Source organism: Crassostrea angulata, chromosome 7 (genome assembly GCF_025612915.1).
Source record: "Crassostrea angulata isolate pt1a10 chromosome 7, ASM2561291v2, whole genome shotgun sequence".
Lineage (NCBI taxonomy): Eukaryota > Metazoa > Mollusca > Bivalvia > Ostreida > Ostreidae > Magallana > Magallana angulata.
Window position 1 is genome coordinate 24,202,585 of NC_069117.1, and position 19,790 is coordinate 24,222,374.

Consider the following 19,790-nt stretch of genomic DNA (forward strand, 5'->3'; position numbering starts at 1 on the left):
ACTTGCACGTTGTGATAATTGATGTGACACACAGGTACTGTAATGCTTCAGGTTCAAATACAAAACTAGCAAAGTTAGATAAGTTAACATAATTCAGTAAGTAGCGATTTGTAGGTAATTGAGTACGAAGGTATATTATTGATGATTGTATTTTGTTATGTATATATATGCCAGTAAATAAAAGTATGCATAAAATTCTTTGGCCTACAATGTCTAACAATGCAGAGACATGTCATATTTACAACATGACAGACAACTCAGACCTAAAAAGCACAAACGCCTATATACGTGTGTATAATAATGTATAGTGAATAATTTTACTTTTAAAAAAAATATTTTTAAGGTTATTATTGTACAGTGGATAATTATGTTTTTATAAGAAATATTTTTAACGTTAGGCGCGTGGAGTAAAAAGACCTATAGGCCCGTAGCATCATTTTTGAAAGGGGGGAGGGGGCTCATCCAAAAAAGGAAATCCTCGAAACATCATGAAAATCCAATTATGTTGGGAGTGGGTGCGTAGTATTACTTTACCTTCCATTTCACTCTTGATTTCCTCTTCCATTGCTTATTGCTACCCAAAAAGTGAGGGTGAGGGGATTCAATTTTATATATGTACATTTAAGAAAAATGTCTGCCACGAGTATATATATATATATATATATATATATATATATATATATATATATATATATATATATATATATATATATATATATATCATATATATATATATATATATATATATATATATATATATATATATATATATATATATATATATATATATTATATATTATATATACATATTTATATCTATATATTGAAACACAATAAAATTCACAGCGAGTTATAGATAAAAAGTAAAGAAGAAAACACGAAAAACGTTCAATATAGCTTAAGCGCTTTCATTTTAAAATCTATGTTACCATTATATAGCTTCCGAAGATTTTAAAATGAAAGCGCTTAAGCTATATTTTTTGTGTTTTCTTTTTTGCTATATATATATATATATATATATATATATATATATATATATATATATATATACACACACAAAAAAAACCAATATGTATATGCACAAAAGTCAATTACGCGCAATTCGCAGCTTTATCACGTCATATCAATCTACTTTTATTCGATTTCCGTGAGTTGAACGCAAGTGTATGTAGCTAAGTAATTCTCAAACGTGATATACTGAAATATATCCAGGTACATACAAATGTTTTCAATGAAGTCGATTTCACAAAATTATGTTTGTTAACGTTCGTCGTGTCGTAAATGAAAATGAGAATGGGGCTATTTACACACATGCAGAGCACTCTTTTCAGTATCTTCGTCGGTTTTCATATATGTTAATGAAAACATGTTTTTTGGTATTTGGTCTAAATGTATATAGCGAATATTGCAAAACTATTAATAAATAAACGCATTATTTGCGTAAGTTAGATAACAAAAGATGCGTTTTGTTTTTTATATTTACATCTCTCTTCGAATATCTCACCAATAATTAATATAAAGTTTTGTAACAATAATGCGTAAAGTTATTGTTATTGTCGATCTGTACGTTGCAAATGTAGTCCGTGCTCTCAATGTAACTTATTTGGTCATCTTACGTCAGTCCGTGCAGTCCGTGCTCTCTTTCTTTCTTTTATAGCATCGAATCATGATTTTTTGAAGTATACACTCTCATAACTGCAGCGGTGTGTGCATACAAATTGAGTAACGCGCGTGAGCGCGTTATGAAAATTTGTATGCACACACCGCTGCAGTTATGAGAGTGTATACTTCAAAAAATCATGATTTAATGCTTATATTTACATTATTTTTAACTTCTTGTCTTGTCTGCAAATGTGATTCATACCTTAAAATTCCTATCTTATCCTAAGGGTAAGTTAATATTGATGGAAGAGCCACAATAACAGCCACAAGCGTGAACTTTGATTTTCGCTTGTGACGTTGCAGTTTACAGCGTTCAACGCTTGTGACGTCATAATAAAACTCGTCAATTTGACCTTTGACTACTTGTTGCATTTAGAGACATTTAAACATCACGGAATTTAATGGAAAAACACAGTAGAATGTAAATATATTTCTTTAAGCTTTGCAGCTCATCAGATTTTACAAATTAAACATATTAAAGTACAGAAGTGGGTATTTTACAGGAGATCCTATTACATTGTACATACATATTAATATGAAAAATTGACATAAGTAAAGGCGAAAAAAATAAAAAAGAACAACATCTACCCTTAATTACATATATCGTTTCTCAATTTCATACTATAATAAATGTATTTGCCGAGGTTACACATATCTTTAAAATTTTCGTTATTAAACAATTGCAACAGCTTGAACATCGATGGTTTCTCATAAAAATACTTTTTAATGTATTTTTGACGATATTCAATATATACTGGACACACTAAAATAAAATGGAATTCATCTGCAACATAATTTTTACATGAAAAGCAGTTCCTTTGGGCTCTTTGTGTATTATTGTACCTTCCAGTTTCGATAGCTAAACGATGAGAGGACAATCTTAATTTTGATATACACTGTTGAAATTTTACAGGAATTGACTTTCTAAGGTAATATTGAAGATAAAATCCATCCACTAAATATTTATAAAAATGACATTTCTGCGAATTTTCTATTTTACCAAATAATCTTGTTTAGCCAGGTCTACGATTCTTTGATTTATGACTTTTAGAGTTAGTGAATCAATTGTTTGTTTATTCCAAACTTCATTGAACCCAATTTCATTTAAAATTTTCTTGACATCAGAAGCCCAATTTTTGTGTCCATGTAATTCGCAGTTAATGTACATTTCTTCGTAACACTTTTGTATAATACAATTATTACTACACAACACATCCTTCCAAAATTTTAAAATTGAACAAAACCTTTTTGTAATAAGAGGTATTCTACCTAACTCTGCATACACAGCAGCATTAAATGAAGACCTTTTCACACCCAGGGTTTGCTTACAAAAATCAAGGTGCAGTTTTTCAACATTGTTACCTTTATTAGAGCCCCAAATTTCTGAAGCTTAATTAATAATACCACCAACATAACAATCATAAAAATCAAAAAGCGATAATAATGCTTCATGATTAAGTACCATGCCTCTAATATTTTTCCTAAACGCAAACAGTGCTCTCAATATAACCTACGGTCGACAACGAGAGACACCGTAATAATAAAGGCACATTCAAAAGTATAAAAATAAAACACCATTTAACAATGTTAACACTGTAAAGTTATCACATAATGAAATGAACACTGCTTGATGACGCAATTTTATAATGTTAGAGGCTTGCGTGTACTTATCTTTATCAACTAGATAAGAATACTTAAGGGCCAGTTTTACTGTTAAATAACGTTTGAAAAATATAAATGAAGCCCTAATTAACTTACCCTCTTGCATTCAATGATATAAAACCAAGGCATTTTAAAAAAAAATCCTTTTGAACTTTTTGGGGGTTTATTATTGATAACCTTGTTACTTCATATAATTCTATAATAGTTCAAATCACATTTGAAGGCAAAATTTTCAAAACATGAGATGTATATTGCGCATGCTATGTTAGTTATGGATTTAAATGTTAAGAATATAATAATATAATATTTTATATCTTTGATAAATGGGATGCAATTCATTAAATCAGAACATTAATAAATATCGAATGAGATAATAGGTTTATACGGTGCATAACTGTTGTATAAGTCGACATTATTTTACCATTTATTGAAAGTGGCCCATGTTTCTTTGCCTAGAGCGAGGGTACTGCATATAATGACGTCAGAACTCAGAAATCGTCAAGCTTCCAATCCTATTGAGATTTTATAAAAGAATTTAAAAGACGAAACTTTACTCTACATTTTGATTTTACTATCATACATTCAGAAAAACCAGGGATTATATATTTGTTACATTAAAGGTTTAAAATCAAAGATTTCTAAACTTATATATAACAATCTGTCATAGATAAATTAAGAAATCTCTGACATATATACCGATTTTAATGCAAAGGATAAATAATCAGAAAAATCCACGAGATCCGCAAATAAAATGTAAGGAAGTAGATCAATTAAAAAACCTACATGTAATACAACAATGCACTATAAACAGGGGTGTTGAATCTCACGAAAAACCGACACACATAATCAAATGGGATTAAATGTAGCCGCTTGGTCAATCAGTCTTCAACATATCGGCTTAACGGGTGCCCTACCTATTACACGGTAACCGTGTGAGAAATTTTAACCCCACGTTTTGACGCCAGAGCAAAATATTGATTGACTTATTTGTTTTCGAGTACGTATATGAAGGATAGTTCGCCTTTAAGAATTAAATCAAGATAAACCAACCGAATTTTTTAATTTTTCAAAATTGTTATGATCTAACTTCAATAAACCACAAATGTTTTTTTTCCTGTAAAAGTTAAAGTCATAAGAGATCATGTGATAGACGAACAAAATACATCCGACGTCATCTAACAAGGGTTGTTTTGATGAGTATGGATATACGGAGTCTGACACCCCCAACGTTCTTATTGCTCTCTCCCTCTTTTCCTGTCACACTCTGACATCTCAAAATAAACGTCTAGTGGTCGACATACACCAGAAAGAGCGTTCATCCGGCGTTTGTGTCACCAAGAGGTTTGTACTTGCATTGAGAACAGTTCAAAGTTATAATGATACAAGTACTAACCTCAAATTTATACAACAAATACAATAAAATCGACAATAAATTTGATCAAATTTCTCAGGGAAGAGAGCGCGAGGGTTTGGCTGTATGTTTATGTAAGTTGTACTTGTTTAAAAATTATTGATTAAGTTTTTAGGCCGACCTCTTCTTTTAAAAAATCAACAAAACCCAAATCATAAATAATACAGAAAACTAAGCCACATTGTAATGCAGTATGATTTGTAAGTTTTTTCATTGGGGTGATATAACAGACCGAGAAGCATTTACATGTACCCGTTTAAGTCTAAAGGTCCCTAGGAATTAAAAAAATTCAACGCGCTAGGAATTGCGGCTCCAAGTTCTATAGACTTTACAAAATAGACACGACGACCTGAGTGAAACCAACCTTCCAGCGACTGGTAACATTTATTGGTGTTTGACACTGTGACGCATTAACCCAACATGTAACATTAACGTTGATTAATAAATGAGTGCAATTAATATCGCAATAAGTCATTAGTTTTCATTCCTTGACATATCACACTGCATGCTTACAATCTTTTTTCTCGGATTAGTCAATATGTAGGTAGCTGGATTACAATGCACACATAAGCCATTTTGTATAATGCTTTACTGTCTTATTGTCAAAACCGTTCAGTCTATCTATCATATTGACCTGAAATGTAGAACAGTGTCTAGATATATCCAGTATGAGATCAACGGTTTTTTACGTCATTCAATTTATCTTCTATAATTCAGGGTTAACAAACTCGATGTGCCTTAAACCAGAAATTTTAAGCTCTTTCTATGTATTCAATTTAGCATTAACATTGTATCTATAGAACAAGTTTGATATTTTTACATTTAAGACGTATTATCATAAAAAAGTATGAATACATAAATTAAATGAAGTCACATAAAAATGGTCAAAACCCAATCCTATTATTCAGCTGGTTTTACAAGATATTGTGCAATAAAAGTAAAATTCGATTTACTATTGTTAGCATTTCATCATACTAAACAAATTTGAAATTCAATTTCAGAATTTGTGATTTATAAATATTTTTTCAAAGTGCGTTAAGTGTCTCGATACTAAAAAATGTTGATGTACCTTCATAGCGCACTTAGAAATTTTTTTCCAAAGTGGGTTAACATGGTCCCAAATTTAATGCAGTTTGAAAAAAAATTTCAAAGTGCGTAATTTTTTCAAAGTAGCTTCTACATAGACGTCTTTGAATAAGTGTAATAGTAAAACTATTAATCAATCGATCAAACCTGCAAACAACAATTATACGTTATGTATAAAATGTATCTAAGTACATGTACATGTATTCCATTCATGATCATGTCCATGCTCTTCTCAAGATAGAGAAACTATATACATGTACACATCAGTGACGCCATAATGTATTAAGGTTTTGATTTTATATGAAACAATATTGTAAACAATTTTATCACTTTAAAAGAATAACATTGGATAATGAAACAAATGATGTTCATTTGTTATTCATCCTCTTATTAACTGTTCCATCCTCCTGAATTGTTTTGCTTCGAACCCATGTAATAAAATAAAAAAGATGTATGAATAATTCATGAATCAAAATATCATGACGCATTTCGTAAAGAAACTGTAGGGATTTTTTTAAAAAAAAGCAATTTGAAACGTATGATATACGATGAACAATCTTGGTTTCAAAAGAACTAAAATTACACAAAAATAAAACAATTAGAGATCAATATTTTGATGAACAATCTCGGTTTAAATAAAACTCAAATTACACAAAAACGTTGTTTAAATATCAATATTTCCTTCGTTTATTAAAGGTGATATTCATTAAGTTTGCAAGGAGAGAAACATTACCAAAAATAACCCTCACTGTATGAATTCCAGATATTTACATCCAATGATTATTTTTTCCTCTAAATTGTATTAATAATTCGATTTAATAATTAAACAGTTTCTAGTGTTTGTGATATTTATTTTGTTTTCAAAATGTTGCATTTTTATCGAGCAACCTAAATGTGTGGGCTTTTGAAACTTAACAACTTTGAAGTATTTATTGAATATTAATACCTTAGTTAAGCACCAACCATTAAAATGAAAAAAAAATAATGAAATATGAAAATTCATAGATTCAGTTGGGAATAATGTAAACTCTTTTAAAGAAATTAAAATTGTTGTCAACAAAGATGGACATTGTACATGTTCCATTTTAAAAATAAAAACGTCACGATTTTGTAGTAAATTGTTTGATGTTTAATCTATAAATGTATGTCTATGCTGTATTAGCCCATTACTTATCTATACCAGACTGTCATAGTCAAAAATAATTATCAAGATTTTTTTACAGAAATCATTAGATAGACTTTTAAGCTTAAACACAAATCTTCTTTACTAGTACAAATAATGGATTTATTTAATTGGGCCTCCAATTAGCACAATCAGTCCTTTTGTTCTACTTGCCTCATTCAAGGCGGTAAACTAGATGCACAAAAAAGGCTTGGCGCGTAGGTTTCAACACATTTAATGGCGTGCATAACAAACAAAAATAATACATATTTGTGATTCCCACAGACCTCTGACCTTTGTAACAGTCATGAAAAATCAGATAACAAAGCAATGTGAGGAAACGCAAATATATTTCACAACACACAAATATACAAGGTTTAGTATTTAGATACTGAAAATTAAGAAAAGTGTAGGTGTGTTCATTACCATTTTAATTATCTAATTTTAAATTTATTTAAATATACATCGTAAGAAAAATAAGAGCACAGCGCACCTGTTCAGCACAGCCATTAACCTTTCAATGTCTGACACGATTCATGAAATTATTTAAATCATGAGTTTTCGAAAACGATTTATTGGTATCGCTTTCATTTTTTTTTTTATTTTTGCAAAATTAATTTTGAAAGACAGAAAATGTCCATAGGATTTCAATTTCATTTCTTAAAAAAAAAAGACGGAATACAGTTATTTCTACATTTGTAAAACTAAGTCTCTCATTCATGCAGGAGATGAAACAATAGAATACAAATTACATATCAGAACTTGTGCAGATCTTATTGATTTAAAAGAAACAAGGAGACCACTGGCGACTCGAGACCCAGACTATAAGCCGTATAAGGTCATTTTTAACCCTGTTAACAATGACAATTTCTTTGAAAAATCGACCAAATGGTCACGAATAACGAGCAATGATTTTTTAAAAGCAAAAAAAAAAAAAAAAAAAAATGAGTAAGTGTAATGTTTGTGCTGGTGTAGAATGACTGTGAAACTTTATTGGTTTTTTCTATGTATATATATATACGGTCATGTATATAATTTATACGTTTTATAAACTTGTATAAATCTCCGTTTCTGAAACCGGGTTCTGCGCTATTAATTATCGGGGGGGGGGGGGGTGTTTTTGTTTGTTCAAGCTTTAATTTCTCAAATTCGTAATATATGTATACAATTAGCAACTTATTTGACAAAATTTTATGTTTGGATATGTATAAATTCAATAACAAATTTGTAGGTAACCAATTTTATGTTTGGAAGTTTTTAATAATATTTTTATTATTAGGCAATGCCATTTCAATTCATATAAAGAAAACACACCTGCTCTCTCTCTCTCTCTCTCTCTCTCTCTCTCTCTCTCATTGAAAAAGCAATGAAATGTGAATTAAGATTGGGATTATATAATTAAAACCTTCAACAATCATGAGATTGGTATGTGTAGAGCAACAGAGTGTGCATGATGATAGAAATTTCTATATCAGCAACATTCAATTTAATTTAATTTAAAAAAATCCATTATCTGTTTATCAACATGAAGAGTTATTCAAATAAACATTATACCAAGTACCTGACAATGCTACCCATATTTAATAGCAAGGTAGGCATTACACACACAAAATAATTTGAAAATTGTCATATATTTCACAAAAAAAAAATCATTAGTAACAACTAAGATATAATCATCAGAGGGCACCTGCTCCAAAAACTTTAACTAGCTCTTATAACCTTAATCTCCTCCAGCATACAAAATCCTATGGCTCAGATTCAGCATTCATGCCTGTCAGGTGCATCTGTTTCATAAGATGCATCATCCATGCAAGTTTGGTGAAGTTAGAACCAGTAATAACTAAGATATAATCAAAATCCTAGCAATATGCACACCACTTATATAAGTTGAATTGATCTGCAAAAGAACAACTTCCTATCTTGAGAACTGTAGGAGGAGTTATCTGTACAATGAGGGTACCCTATATGCAATATTTTGTCAAAAAATGACTAAGTTCACTGGCGTCGGAAGCAAACTGAAAGTGGGGGGGGGGTGGGGGAGGGGGGGGGGGCTAGACTGATCCTCAGAAGTATTGAGAGAAAAAAACCTAATTCCCAAAATCATGAAAATCCTAATCCGTGGTGGTGGTGGTTGGGGGAGTAATCCTATACTTCCAAAACAAAAAATCTTTCCAGCCATAACATTTTCCCCCCCAAATCATGAAAATCCTAATCCATTGGGGGGGGGGGGGGGGGGGGCATCTAAATCTAACGATATGAAATGCCAAAATAAACAGACCAAATTAATACCAAGTTAGGTCGACTTATGGTTCTTGAACAAATATAGAGATCTTTCTACAACATTTTTGATACAGTTTAACTATATTAATTTAAACAACAAAGGAATTCCTCAGTATAGTTCAAGATCACTGCCCACCCTTTACCGAAAGGAACTCTGTGGGGGAAGTATGAGGCTATGAGACAGATTGGGTCAAGGGAAGAAAAGATATGCTCTGGACAGCGATCTAGAATTGAGAGACGGACGGAAAGACGGATGGACAGACTGACTGATCAATATAGGGCCCTTATAAGAACTTAATAACTGGAGAAACTGAAAATGGTGACATGGGAGAAACTAAATGTCCTGGAAATTTTACAACAAGTGACTCCATTGCCTCTGTTGATCTTCTTTGAAGCTGAATCATTTCATTCTGTTGATCCATCAGGTTTTGTAGAAGTCCAAGCTTCTTTTCCCTATATTCTTGGAGCCTTCTCTCTTTCTCTTTCTCCATTTCGACAAACTCCTCTCTTATGTCTCGTGTTGTCTCTGCCTTGCCTTGATATACAGAAACATGCAAACCTTAAAACTTGCAAATAAGGTAAATAATTTAATTAGTACCAAATTTGTACTCTGCATTGTGTCATTATTGCATTCCTGCTGCAAAACTTCCCTACTTCTTTAAAAAGAATTTAAGACATTTTGAGAATGATTACTATATAAAATTTTGTGGCCCCCACCTGACCCCGGGGGTCATGATTTGAACAAAATTGTATCTACACCACCTGAGGTGGTTTCCTAATTATCTCCCCTCAAAATAGGGTGAAGTCCTTCATTTGAATAAACCTGAACCCCCTAATGGCCCAAGTTTGGTTGAAATTGGCTAAGCAGTTCATATGACAAATGGACAGACAGCTAGATTGACGACAGAAAAAATTAACCATTTACAGTAATTTTTCAACATCTACACAAAAAAATCTACACAAAAGAGAAACTTACAACCACTGCTTTGGTGTTTTTTCCTCTTGACAGGCCTTGGCGTTGTTGAGGAGCTTGATTCTGTAATCATAAAAAAGATGTCCTCTTAGAATTTTAATTTTAAAAAATGACTACATGAATGCATTCCTATGTAGGCACTGGGTATAGATTCAGGAGGGGAGTAAAGTGTGGGTTAATTGCATATAAGGTACCTTCTTCCAAAAAAAAAAAAATTATATATCTCAATCTATTTCTCACAATAACATATACTTTAAACAAAATAAGTATTTATCAATAAAAATATATCTGAATACCTGATGAAGTGAATGACTGAGTGGATGCGGATGCTCCTTCCATCATTGATATGCTCTCTGAAAAAAAATTATATAGATATATAATGATTATTTTATGATAGCAATTAGTATGCAAAACAATTGTAGGTTCTGGGATCACAAAGTTTTCTTAGTTCTAAGATTTAAATTTCTGAAATTTTAATTATTATACTTGATGCAGATAATTTACAAGAGTTAACATAGAGTATAAACAAACTAAACACCTATAAGTTTTTTCATTAGAAATAGCAAATTTATTTGCCTCAGAAAATAAATGAACATTGGGAAAATACCAATAATATAATTTTGATGTGCAAATTTTTATTAAAATTAAAATCTGAAAAATAAGTTATACAACAACTTTAATTATAAGCTAACTTCTAAAAATCCAACAAAAAACCAAACCAAAGCAACAAATAAATGAATTCAAAAATATACCTTGCAAGTTCTGAGGGAACTTAGAATCAGCATCAGCACTAACAACTGATATGGAAACATTGTCTAAATAATAATAATAAATATATTCATTACTGTATTTATGTATAAATAAACACGAATAGCCATGTTGATTAAAATAAATTACATGTTAGTGACTAAATTATATCATATGCACATTTCAGAATTTTTTTGTATTTAAAATCAGTTGAAAAATATGGCTTTCATGAGAAAATAACACACAAAAAGAGTCAAAGGTTAAACTACTATGATGTCACAATTAATGAATGTTGTAAAATGCAACATAACATTGAGTAAAAATCAAAATTCACATTTATAGCTAATCCATGTATTTGAACCTACTGTCCCTTTAAAGCATGAACCAGGAATTTTAAGAGTTTGCTGACATTACAGAAAATATTGAAAATATGTGAATATACATGTATATATGCATTACATTGCCATTTTTAAAGATGTTGTCTCATAGCTGCAAAGGTGTGTTAAAACAAATTTTCATAACATGCAAATGCAAGTTATTTAATTTGTATGAATACCGGGTACACTGTTGCAGTTTTGAGAACATATATTTTTTAAAATGGTGATTTAATGCTTAATTATCATTCTAATGAAGATATAACACCATTCTTAATATCACAGGTCTACATGAAAGTCAATATCATATTGCATTAATTCTATAATTTTCTTTTTACCTTTGTCCATCAACTCAAAACAACTCGAAGATGTTTCATTGGGGTCTGCAGATGTCTGCACTGGGGTTGCAATGACACACTCTAAAGTGTCCACTCCACCTTCCACTCCTTCCACTGAACTTTTAGACAGAGTACCAGCAATCTAGAAATATATTTGAAAAAAATCAGCAATTAAAAACATGTTATGTTATCAAAATGTCAAACATGGATAGTATAAATAATGACAGTCCTTTCAGATAATACATAATACTTACAAGTCTCTCCCATGCCTTGAGGTCATCAGGAGGGGCAGGACCACCCCCTGTTGCCCTCATCTCTTTTCTTCTTGATGCTTCCTTCTTCTTTGTTGCACAAGAGATGTCATGCCATTTTTTCTTACAGTCATTGATATCTCTGTTTGTATCAGAGACATTAACAGAGTTTACTCTACAATAAAAAAAACCCCTTGATGAACTAATTGAACAATATTATTTATTTCACTTATAGAACAATTATGTAACTCACAATAAAAAAGAGTTTGATTTTAAATATAGACACACATGGCCAAAGAGCCTAATCTACTGAATTTTAATTTGAAGAAAAAATTCATCATTACATATAAGTAAGTAAGTAAGTAATTTATTTATTTATAGTGACATGTGACATATATATAATTAAAAAAATAAATAAAGACAATTTCATTCTATTCAATGATTGTATATTCTTTAAAAATCAATTGACATCATGTATATTAATTCAAAATATGTAAATCATGTAAATCATGTAAATACTAGTAATTCTACAAACATTTTTCTGCGTCATCTTGTTAACTTCTAGACCCGCGTCTGAGTTTAGTTGGTCTACTAAACAATTCACTTCATATAATGTGTTTACCGGTAATTCCTCATTACTTAACATGTAATTTATATTTAAACACATATGAACTAATAAATTATTTATCAAATTATATATTTATCTTCTGTTTAGTGAACCTGAGATAACACCTTCAAATGTAAACAAAATCATTGCATAAGTGACAGCAATGCAAAACTCACTTTTCAGCGATACAGAATACAGACATGTTTAATAATCATATGAAGAAAACTAGCTCTGACTCTCTCTCTCTCTCTCTCTCTCTCTCTCTCTCTCTCTCTCTCTCTCTCTCTCTCTCTTATTCAAAGCTATGAAATCTCTCTCTCTCTCAGAATCTCCCCCACTCTCTCTCTCTCTCTTTCTCTCTCTCTATGTATGTGTACAGCAGCAGAGTGTGCATGATTATATTTATTAAATATCTCTATCAGCAGCATTCAATTTAATTATTTTTTAATCCATTATCTGTTCATAAACATGAAGAGTTATTCAAATAATACTATATATGCTATTGAATTGGTTTACCCCTACTACTTGACAATGCTACCCATATTGAATGGTAAGGTACACTTACATACACAATACAATTTAAAAGTGGTCATATAACGCTGTCATGTGCGTAGTTTTTTCAAAACACATATTTCATATAAATATTCAGATAATTCTGTCGATAAAACCCATTATAAAATCAATCTAAGTTATTTTATAAGTAAATTTGACATGTAAATTGCTAAAATTGTTTTCACATGTAAAAAATTCGAAAAACGAAGATACGACAAAACGTAAACAAAAGTCGACCAATGCAACAGCTGTTCGCTGTCAACTCACCTTTCAACTATTTCTCTCCAACACTCCGTTTTGTGACTGTTTGTAAGGCCCGGGGAGAATTTTCCTCTAATTGTTTTTATGTTGGCCGAAACTCCCTGGGCCAACGCCTCCAACTCATTTGTGCTCCAGTTAGGCTTGCGCCTGTGTTTATCCATATTGGATACTAAATTTCCCGCTGGAAAGTCGAATTTGCAGACGATTGCGTAACCGGAAAATTTGTTTGCGCAGCCGCGTTGAAAACGAAAGTATGTTGCTACGAAAAGATTTTTGTCGTAAGTGTAAATTAAAGTGATTTTGCCTTAAGTCTATTTTTTTCACTTACGAGTGGTTTTGTGAAAACGACTTAGAAATTAACTTACGAAATTCGTAAGTCAAATAAATAAGATTAAACTTACGTTTTTTTGTGAAAAGGGCTACAGTTTTTTTAGAGAATAAAATACAGAGAATAGCTCACATACGACTACAATCTTCACGTCCGTTGACGTTGTTAACGTATAATACAGTCCGCTTTCATCTAATGATGCGTTATTAAGATGGCATATTCAGTGAATATATGTTAAGAGAACTGGAATGAAAACGACAGCACTTTACACACTCATAATTAACCGACCAAAACGGGTATATTGCGTTTTAGTCAAAAGTTATACAACATGTTCATAGTGATATCAGTTTAAATAATGGCGAGGCAATTTAATGTTTTGCCATATTGTCATAATGATGTAAAATATATTGTTTGAAAGTTTGAGGTAATCAGATATACCACTTTTAAAATGCCCCAAACAAAAACTTTTCTTAAGAAATCTTATCAAAATCACTTAAAAATCATATCAAACTCACAAATTCATGATTTTGTTCTATGATTTAGACATGATCCATTAAATGAATCATACCCAAATCATAGGTGACAAATAAGGAAGTATGATCCTGATGTGGTTTGTTTCTTGGTTTTGAGTCTGCTATGATTTTCTTGTGATTCTGGTATGTGCTATTATCTTAGAAGGCAACAGAGGATGCGTTTGAAATGATTCGTTAATTGCCAGATAAACTGACCACTAAGAATTAAGATTTCTGCATAACAGGAAGTTGAGTTGCAAATTTTGAATGTTCATCTTGGAGCCTAAATGTGATGTACATGTCAGGAAACATTTGTTATTGTTGGGCATCTTGCTCTATCTTGGCATATTTATAAAGTGAATTTATGGAAGTATTTTGGTATTCACTTGAGGTAAATAATATAAATATAAAGACTTATTTACGATACACTAACAAGTTATTTATTAAGTGAAGCAAGCAACTAATGCATGGATGTACATGTATCATTAGTTCAGACCGGGAGCTACAGACCTGCAGCTAGGTTTTGAACTGCATACGTAATATTTTAATTTGCACAATTCATGTATTAATTGCTAAAAGAGTTTGAAATAACAGTATAATTATCATCTAAATTATGGAAGACTTTGATCCTGTGTTCTAATTCAGATTATATTGGCTTAACGATACAGTTCATGTGACATACATGTATATGTATACTATATATCATATTTGGTAATTGACAATGTATTTCAAATATTAAAAGTATATAATTGTCTGTTGCAATTTATAAATTAAGTGGTCATTTTTTTCTTTAAGAAATTATTGTATAATTGTCCTTAAACAGGTCATATAAGGATCATGGTTTTGATATGAGTTGTTAGTTACAACAGATCATACCAGGACCATGGTTTTGATATAAGTTGTTAGTTACAACAGATCATACTAAGGACCATGGTTTTGATACGAGTTGTTAGTCACAACAGATCATACCAGGATCATGGTTTTGATATGAGTTGTTTGTTACAACAGATCACACCAGGACCATGGTTTTCTTGCAATTTGTTTAGTTTTACAGATCACCCGAGAATCATGATCCATTAACTAATTTGCATGTGAAATTTTCCTATACCGAAATCATCTCAAAACCATGATTTACACACAAGCCATTGATATGATCCCGTAGGCTATTTTTTCTGTTTGGGGCGTTTTGTCATTGAAATGAAAGGAACAAAAATTACTGTTCACGTGTCTAAGTATTTGTGCGTCACCATTTACATTTGGTGTGTTATATTATTGCATGAAAAAAAATGTTTATTTACCATTTCTAGATTTTAATTTTAGCTATGTATTTTGTATGTGCTTGTAGGTAAATCTAAAATTTCGTTCTTAAAAAAAAAACCTTTTTTGTAATAATTTTAAAGAATTCTTTTTTTAAATAATAAAGAAACATACTTTTTAAAATCACCCAGTGTACGAGACCTATTAATATAAAATAGACGTCTAATTAGAAAATCCACAGTTTCTATAAACTGTGTTTGATCAAAGTCACAATACAATCCCCTCAAACGAGATCGAGCTTTTAGTCCCTCTAAATCAAGAAATGAAAGAAAAATAACTTATAGAGGTTTATGGCGTGGTAAGTTAGTTTTTCTAGAAGTGATTTTTGCAAATTAAGAAGGCTGGGTGGTCAACAATTTAACCATCAGATCTGGCTAAAACTTTAAGATGTGATTTGTTTAGCGTTAAACTATTCTAGTAATAAGAAAAAGTCCATATATTTTACCTTATAAATTTAGGTAGCCTTTATTCCTATATTTTTTATAATGTAGACCTCTTCTTCTAGAGGAGATCAATACAGTCTTAAAATATAAAATCATAAAAAGTTAATTCTTCCTAAATCTTCATAGGCTGTTAATTGTAGTTTTGTTACAGATCTAAAATGATTAACCCAATTGGAATTTTTTAATTAAACAGAAAACAACAACTAAGCATTCTACAAGAATGAAATTAACTCTCTTAATTTTCAAGCGTTGGATATATATCTTTTGAATTCAAATCACTGCTTAGGGTATTTCTTTTAACTACAATGTACAGTATGAAAACAGTTAAATTCTATCCATTAGAAAAAAGGAAAAGTCTGAATTGAACTTGATGGAGGATATAAATTAAACAAAATAGTCACCTTGAGTAATCTTTAAACTATACAAGACAACCAAACATAATTATTGTCAGCTTAATAAAACATGCAATATCTTTCTTTTCTTTTTTTATTGTTTTTTACTCTTTGTATGTAAAGGTCTCGATGAAATTGCGTTTCATGAACTCATCATTAACTGATTGAATGTTCGATATACATGTATTATTTCATTGTATGACGCACTGCCATTTGTAATATGTACATGTACATGTACACGTACTTTTTAAATAGAGTTTGTAGTTTCTTGATTTAAAAATAACTAAATATATAGATCTATGTTAATATGTTAGCATCGGGGAGAGATGGCTATGTTTAAAAGCATGAACTTTGAATCACTTAAAAAGAATAGTTATAGATAAAGTTAAGAAGAGAAAAAACCATCGCATTTACGTCACTGGAATACTCAGTCGGTAAAAATAGTCTACAGATTCCAGGGAACGCCCTCGTACAGGTAATAATGAGTGCGATTAAATATTGATGCTTTCTGAGGCACGACACCATCAAATAATGGTAGGAAATAATACTTTGTGTTAAAAACAACTCTCTCTCTCTCCAACGAATTTGAATAAAATCGCTGCTTTTGTTTTGAGTTTTGTTTTGAATTATGAAAGTTATTCATAATTCCATCATGCACCTAATGATATTCATATGAATATGGCGGCTGTCGTTAAGGTTGGTGGCAGTAATTATGCCTGACTGACCAGTTGATACCCAGAGGTGTAAATTTAAGTTCCCCCCTTATATGTTTTTAAACTACTTTAACAAAATAAAATTTATCAACTTTTGAATTCTTTGTTTTCATGCATACAGATGTATTGAGGATAGACGTAATACGGACCCCCCCCCCCCCCCCCCCCAAGATGAAAAACCCTTAATCCGAAATAGCTAAGGATTTTGGGATAAACCCAAGTACACTTACGACGATATACAAGCAGCGTTCAGAATTACAATTACAATGAGGTTGACGATTGTCATTTCAGATGGTTCACAAACACAAGATCCTCAAACAGAGCCATTTCCGGCGAAATGCTGAGAAATCTGAAGAATTCGCAATGAAAGTTGGGTGTTTCTGACTTCAAATGTTCATCCGGATTTATAGATCGATTAAAAAAAAACGACGCGGAATTGCATATTAAGCAGTCTGTGATGAAAGCGAAAGTGTTGATAGAAATTTGTTTAACCAATAACCGAATAAAAACAAATTTCCCAATTTAATAGCAGATTAAAGAGCTAGAGATATGAAGAAGCATTGCACATCAATGCCGACGAGACAGTTTTATTTTATAAGCGTGATCCAGCAAAATCTATTCATCTGAAGGGTGAGCAATGTAAAGGAAGAATTTCAGTGCTTGTCAGAGCAAATCATCCAAAGTCAGTTAAAGTGCCCCAAAAATTTTCAAAAAACGGCTCAGAACAGATATCGCAAGAAATGTATAAATTTGGATAGAGCAATATCTGAATGACCAGAAAACACATATATGAGCTCTGGAAAATCAGATATTATATTTTTCAGACATATTTAACAAATCAAGTGTAATTTTTGAAGTGAATTACGTAACTTCATGGAATACTATACAAAATGTAAAATAAATTTTTATTGTAGCATTCAAAATAGTGTTTTAAGTAATAATACTTGATGCAGATAGAGTAACTATCCAATTAAAAACCATAGTTCAATGGAAAATTGACTATCAATTCTAAAATAGTCCATTTACCACATAGTATCTGTAAGGTAAAAAGTAAAAAAATGTTGTCTTATAAGAAACTTATTTTATTTATTCTTTTTTACAACTTACATACTAAATTCAACAGAGAATTATGCATCTGCTTTCATTTGTATACCTTTTACGAAGAGATTTTTAAGTTTTTGTTATGTTGAAACTCAGAGGAAATATTTTTTTTAGACATTTTTTTTTTTGGTCTTCTTTGTAACGTAATTCACATTAATTCTTTAAAGTGCAAATCAATACGTTTTTTTATGATTAAACAGCAGTATTTCTACAAATGAAACTATGGGAAATAAAAAAAATATATTGCAATACCTATGCAAATGATAAAATATATCTCCAAAGTGTTATGATTGTTTCAAATCAGATTATGGCACATTTCACATATCTTGTTAAATATCAGGGAAATTCAAAAGCTGCATGTTCTTAAAGAACATAATAACTACTTACTTACAGATAATAAAGCAATATTTTCTTGTGTCCGTAAAAATTTGATGGGAATGGGCAATGAATTATATTTCAAAATAAGTCTGTAGAATAAAACAAGCAACGTAACGTAATTCACAAACGAAGTTGTAAGAGTCAATATGGAAATAAAAATAAAAAGTAAATAAAGTTAAATTATTGAAGGGATTTTAATAGTTAATCACACAAACTTTGAACTTTTCTTCATATATTTCAGAAAATTTAAGCATATTTCTAGTCTCTTCCTGTTATACTGGGTCGTTCAAAGAGCAAAGAATATCACTATTTCTCTGTACTAGGAATCCAAGTTTTGTCTGTCTGTTCGGGCATTTAAAGGACTTTTCCCCACCTATCATAACTGTGATATGATATCCCTGGTCTTATTCGATAATTATTTCAACATACAGTGTACTATAAACCATCGTACATGGTGGCAACATGCACGCATCTACTTGATACTTGCGTTCACCTAATCACCAACAATATAATTATATGTTCCAGTGCTTGCTTTCTGTAAAACTGTTGGTAGGGGTGTTACCCTCACTGCCTTGCCAAGGAACAGAGCTCATACAACAAGTTACCCACTCTTTGCAAGCCACATGGTACCAAATTGACGTTTTTGAAACTTGCGTCCCAGAAACATGATCTGCACGGCTATTACAACTCACAACCCCCCCCTCCCCCACCCCGTGAAATAACAGCATAATAACCTCTTTTTTGCGATAGTTTTCTCTAACCTTTGGTCTTTTTTGTTCCCACTGGATTTCTTTTAAAGCTTTGCATATTTCATTCTAGTCATTATATTAAATTAAAACAGTAGTTATGTTTGTTCGTGAATTACGTTACACTGTTGTAAATTACGTTACACTCTTATATAGACTTATACCTCATTTAAACACCAAACGAATCAATGTTTCATATTTATGATATCAAAAGTTTAACCTTTATTCTTCATTCTCAATATAAAATTCCAATAACATCATTAAAAACCAAAAAGTTTTCTTCAGTCACAAATAAGCATAATCACACTTCTGACGATTGCGTACACAACTGTAGTAGTCAAAATGGTTACCGCATGTAAACTTTCTTTCTACAAGTGCGTGTATGTTAAGCGGTGTCAATGAATAAAGATTCATGGCGATTTTGCCCCCCTTTAGGATTATTTTACAATATAAAGTAAATCGGTCATAACGTAATTCACTGTAACGTAGTTCAC

The 19,790-nt window shown here is 31.0% G+C and overlaps 1 protein-coding gene across 1 annotated transcript; it reads right to left on the reverse strand.

Moving 5' to 3' along the window:
* Positions 1 to 9,212: 9,212 nt before the first annotated feature.
* On the reverse strand, positions 9,213 to 13,778 carry LOC128191628 (uncharacterized). Its single transcript, XM_052863801.1, has 7 exons — positions 13,373 to 13,778; positions 11,950 to 12,121; positions 11,696 to 11,837; positions 10,989 to 11,051; positions 10,533 to 10,589; positions 10,240 to 10,299; positions 9,213 to 9,798 (listed from the first exon to the last, which is right to left on the reverse strand). The coding sequence occupies exons 1-7, from the start codon at positions 13,525 to 13,527 to the stop codon at positions 9,548 to 9,550; spliced, it is 900 nt and encodes a 299-aa protein (XP_052719761.1). The 5' UTR covers positions 13,528 to 13,778; the 3' UTR covers positions 9,213 to 9,547.
* Between the last annotated feature and the right edge of the window lie 6,012 nt (positions 13,779 to 19,790).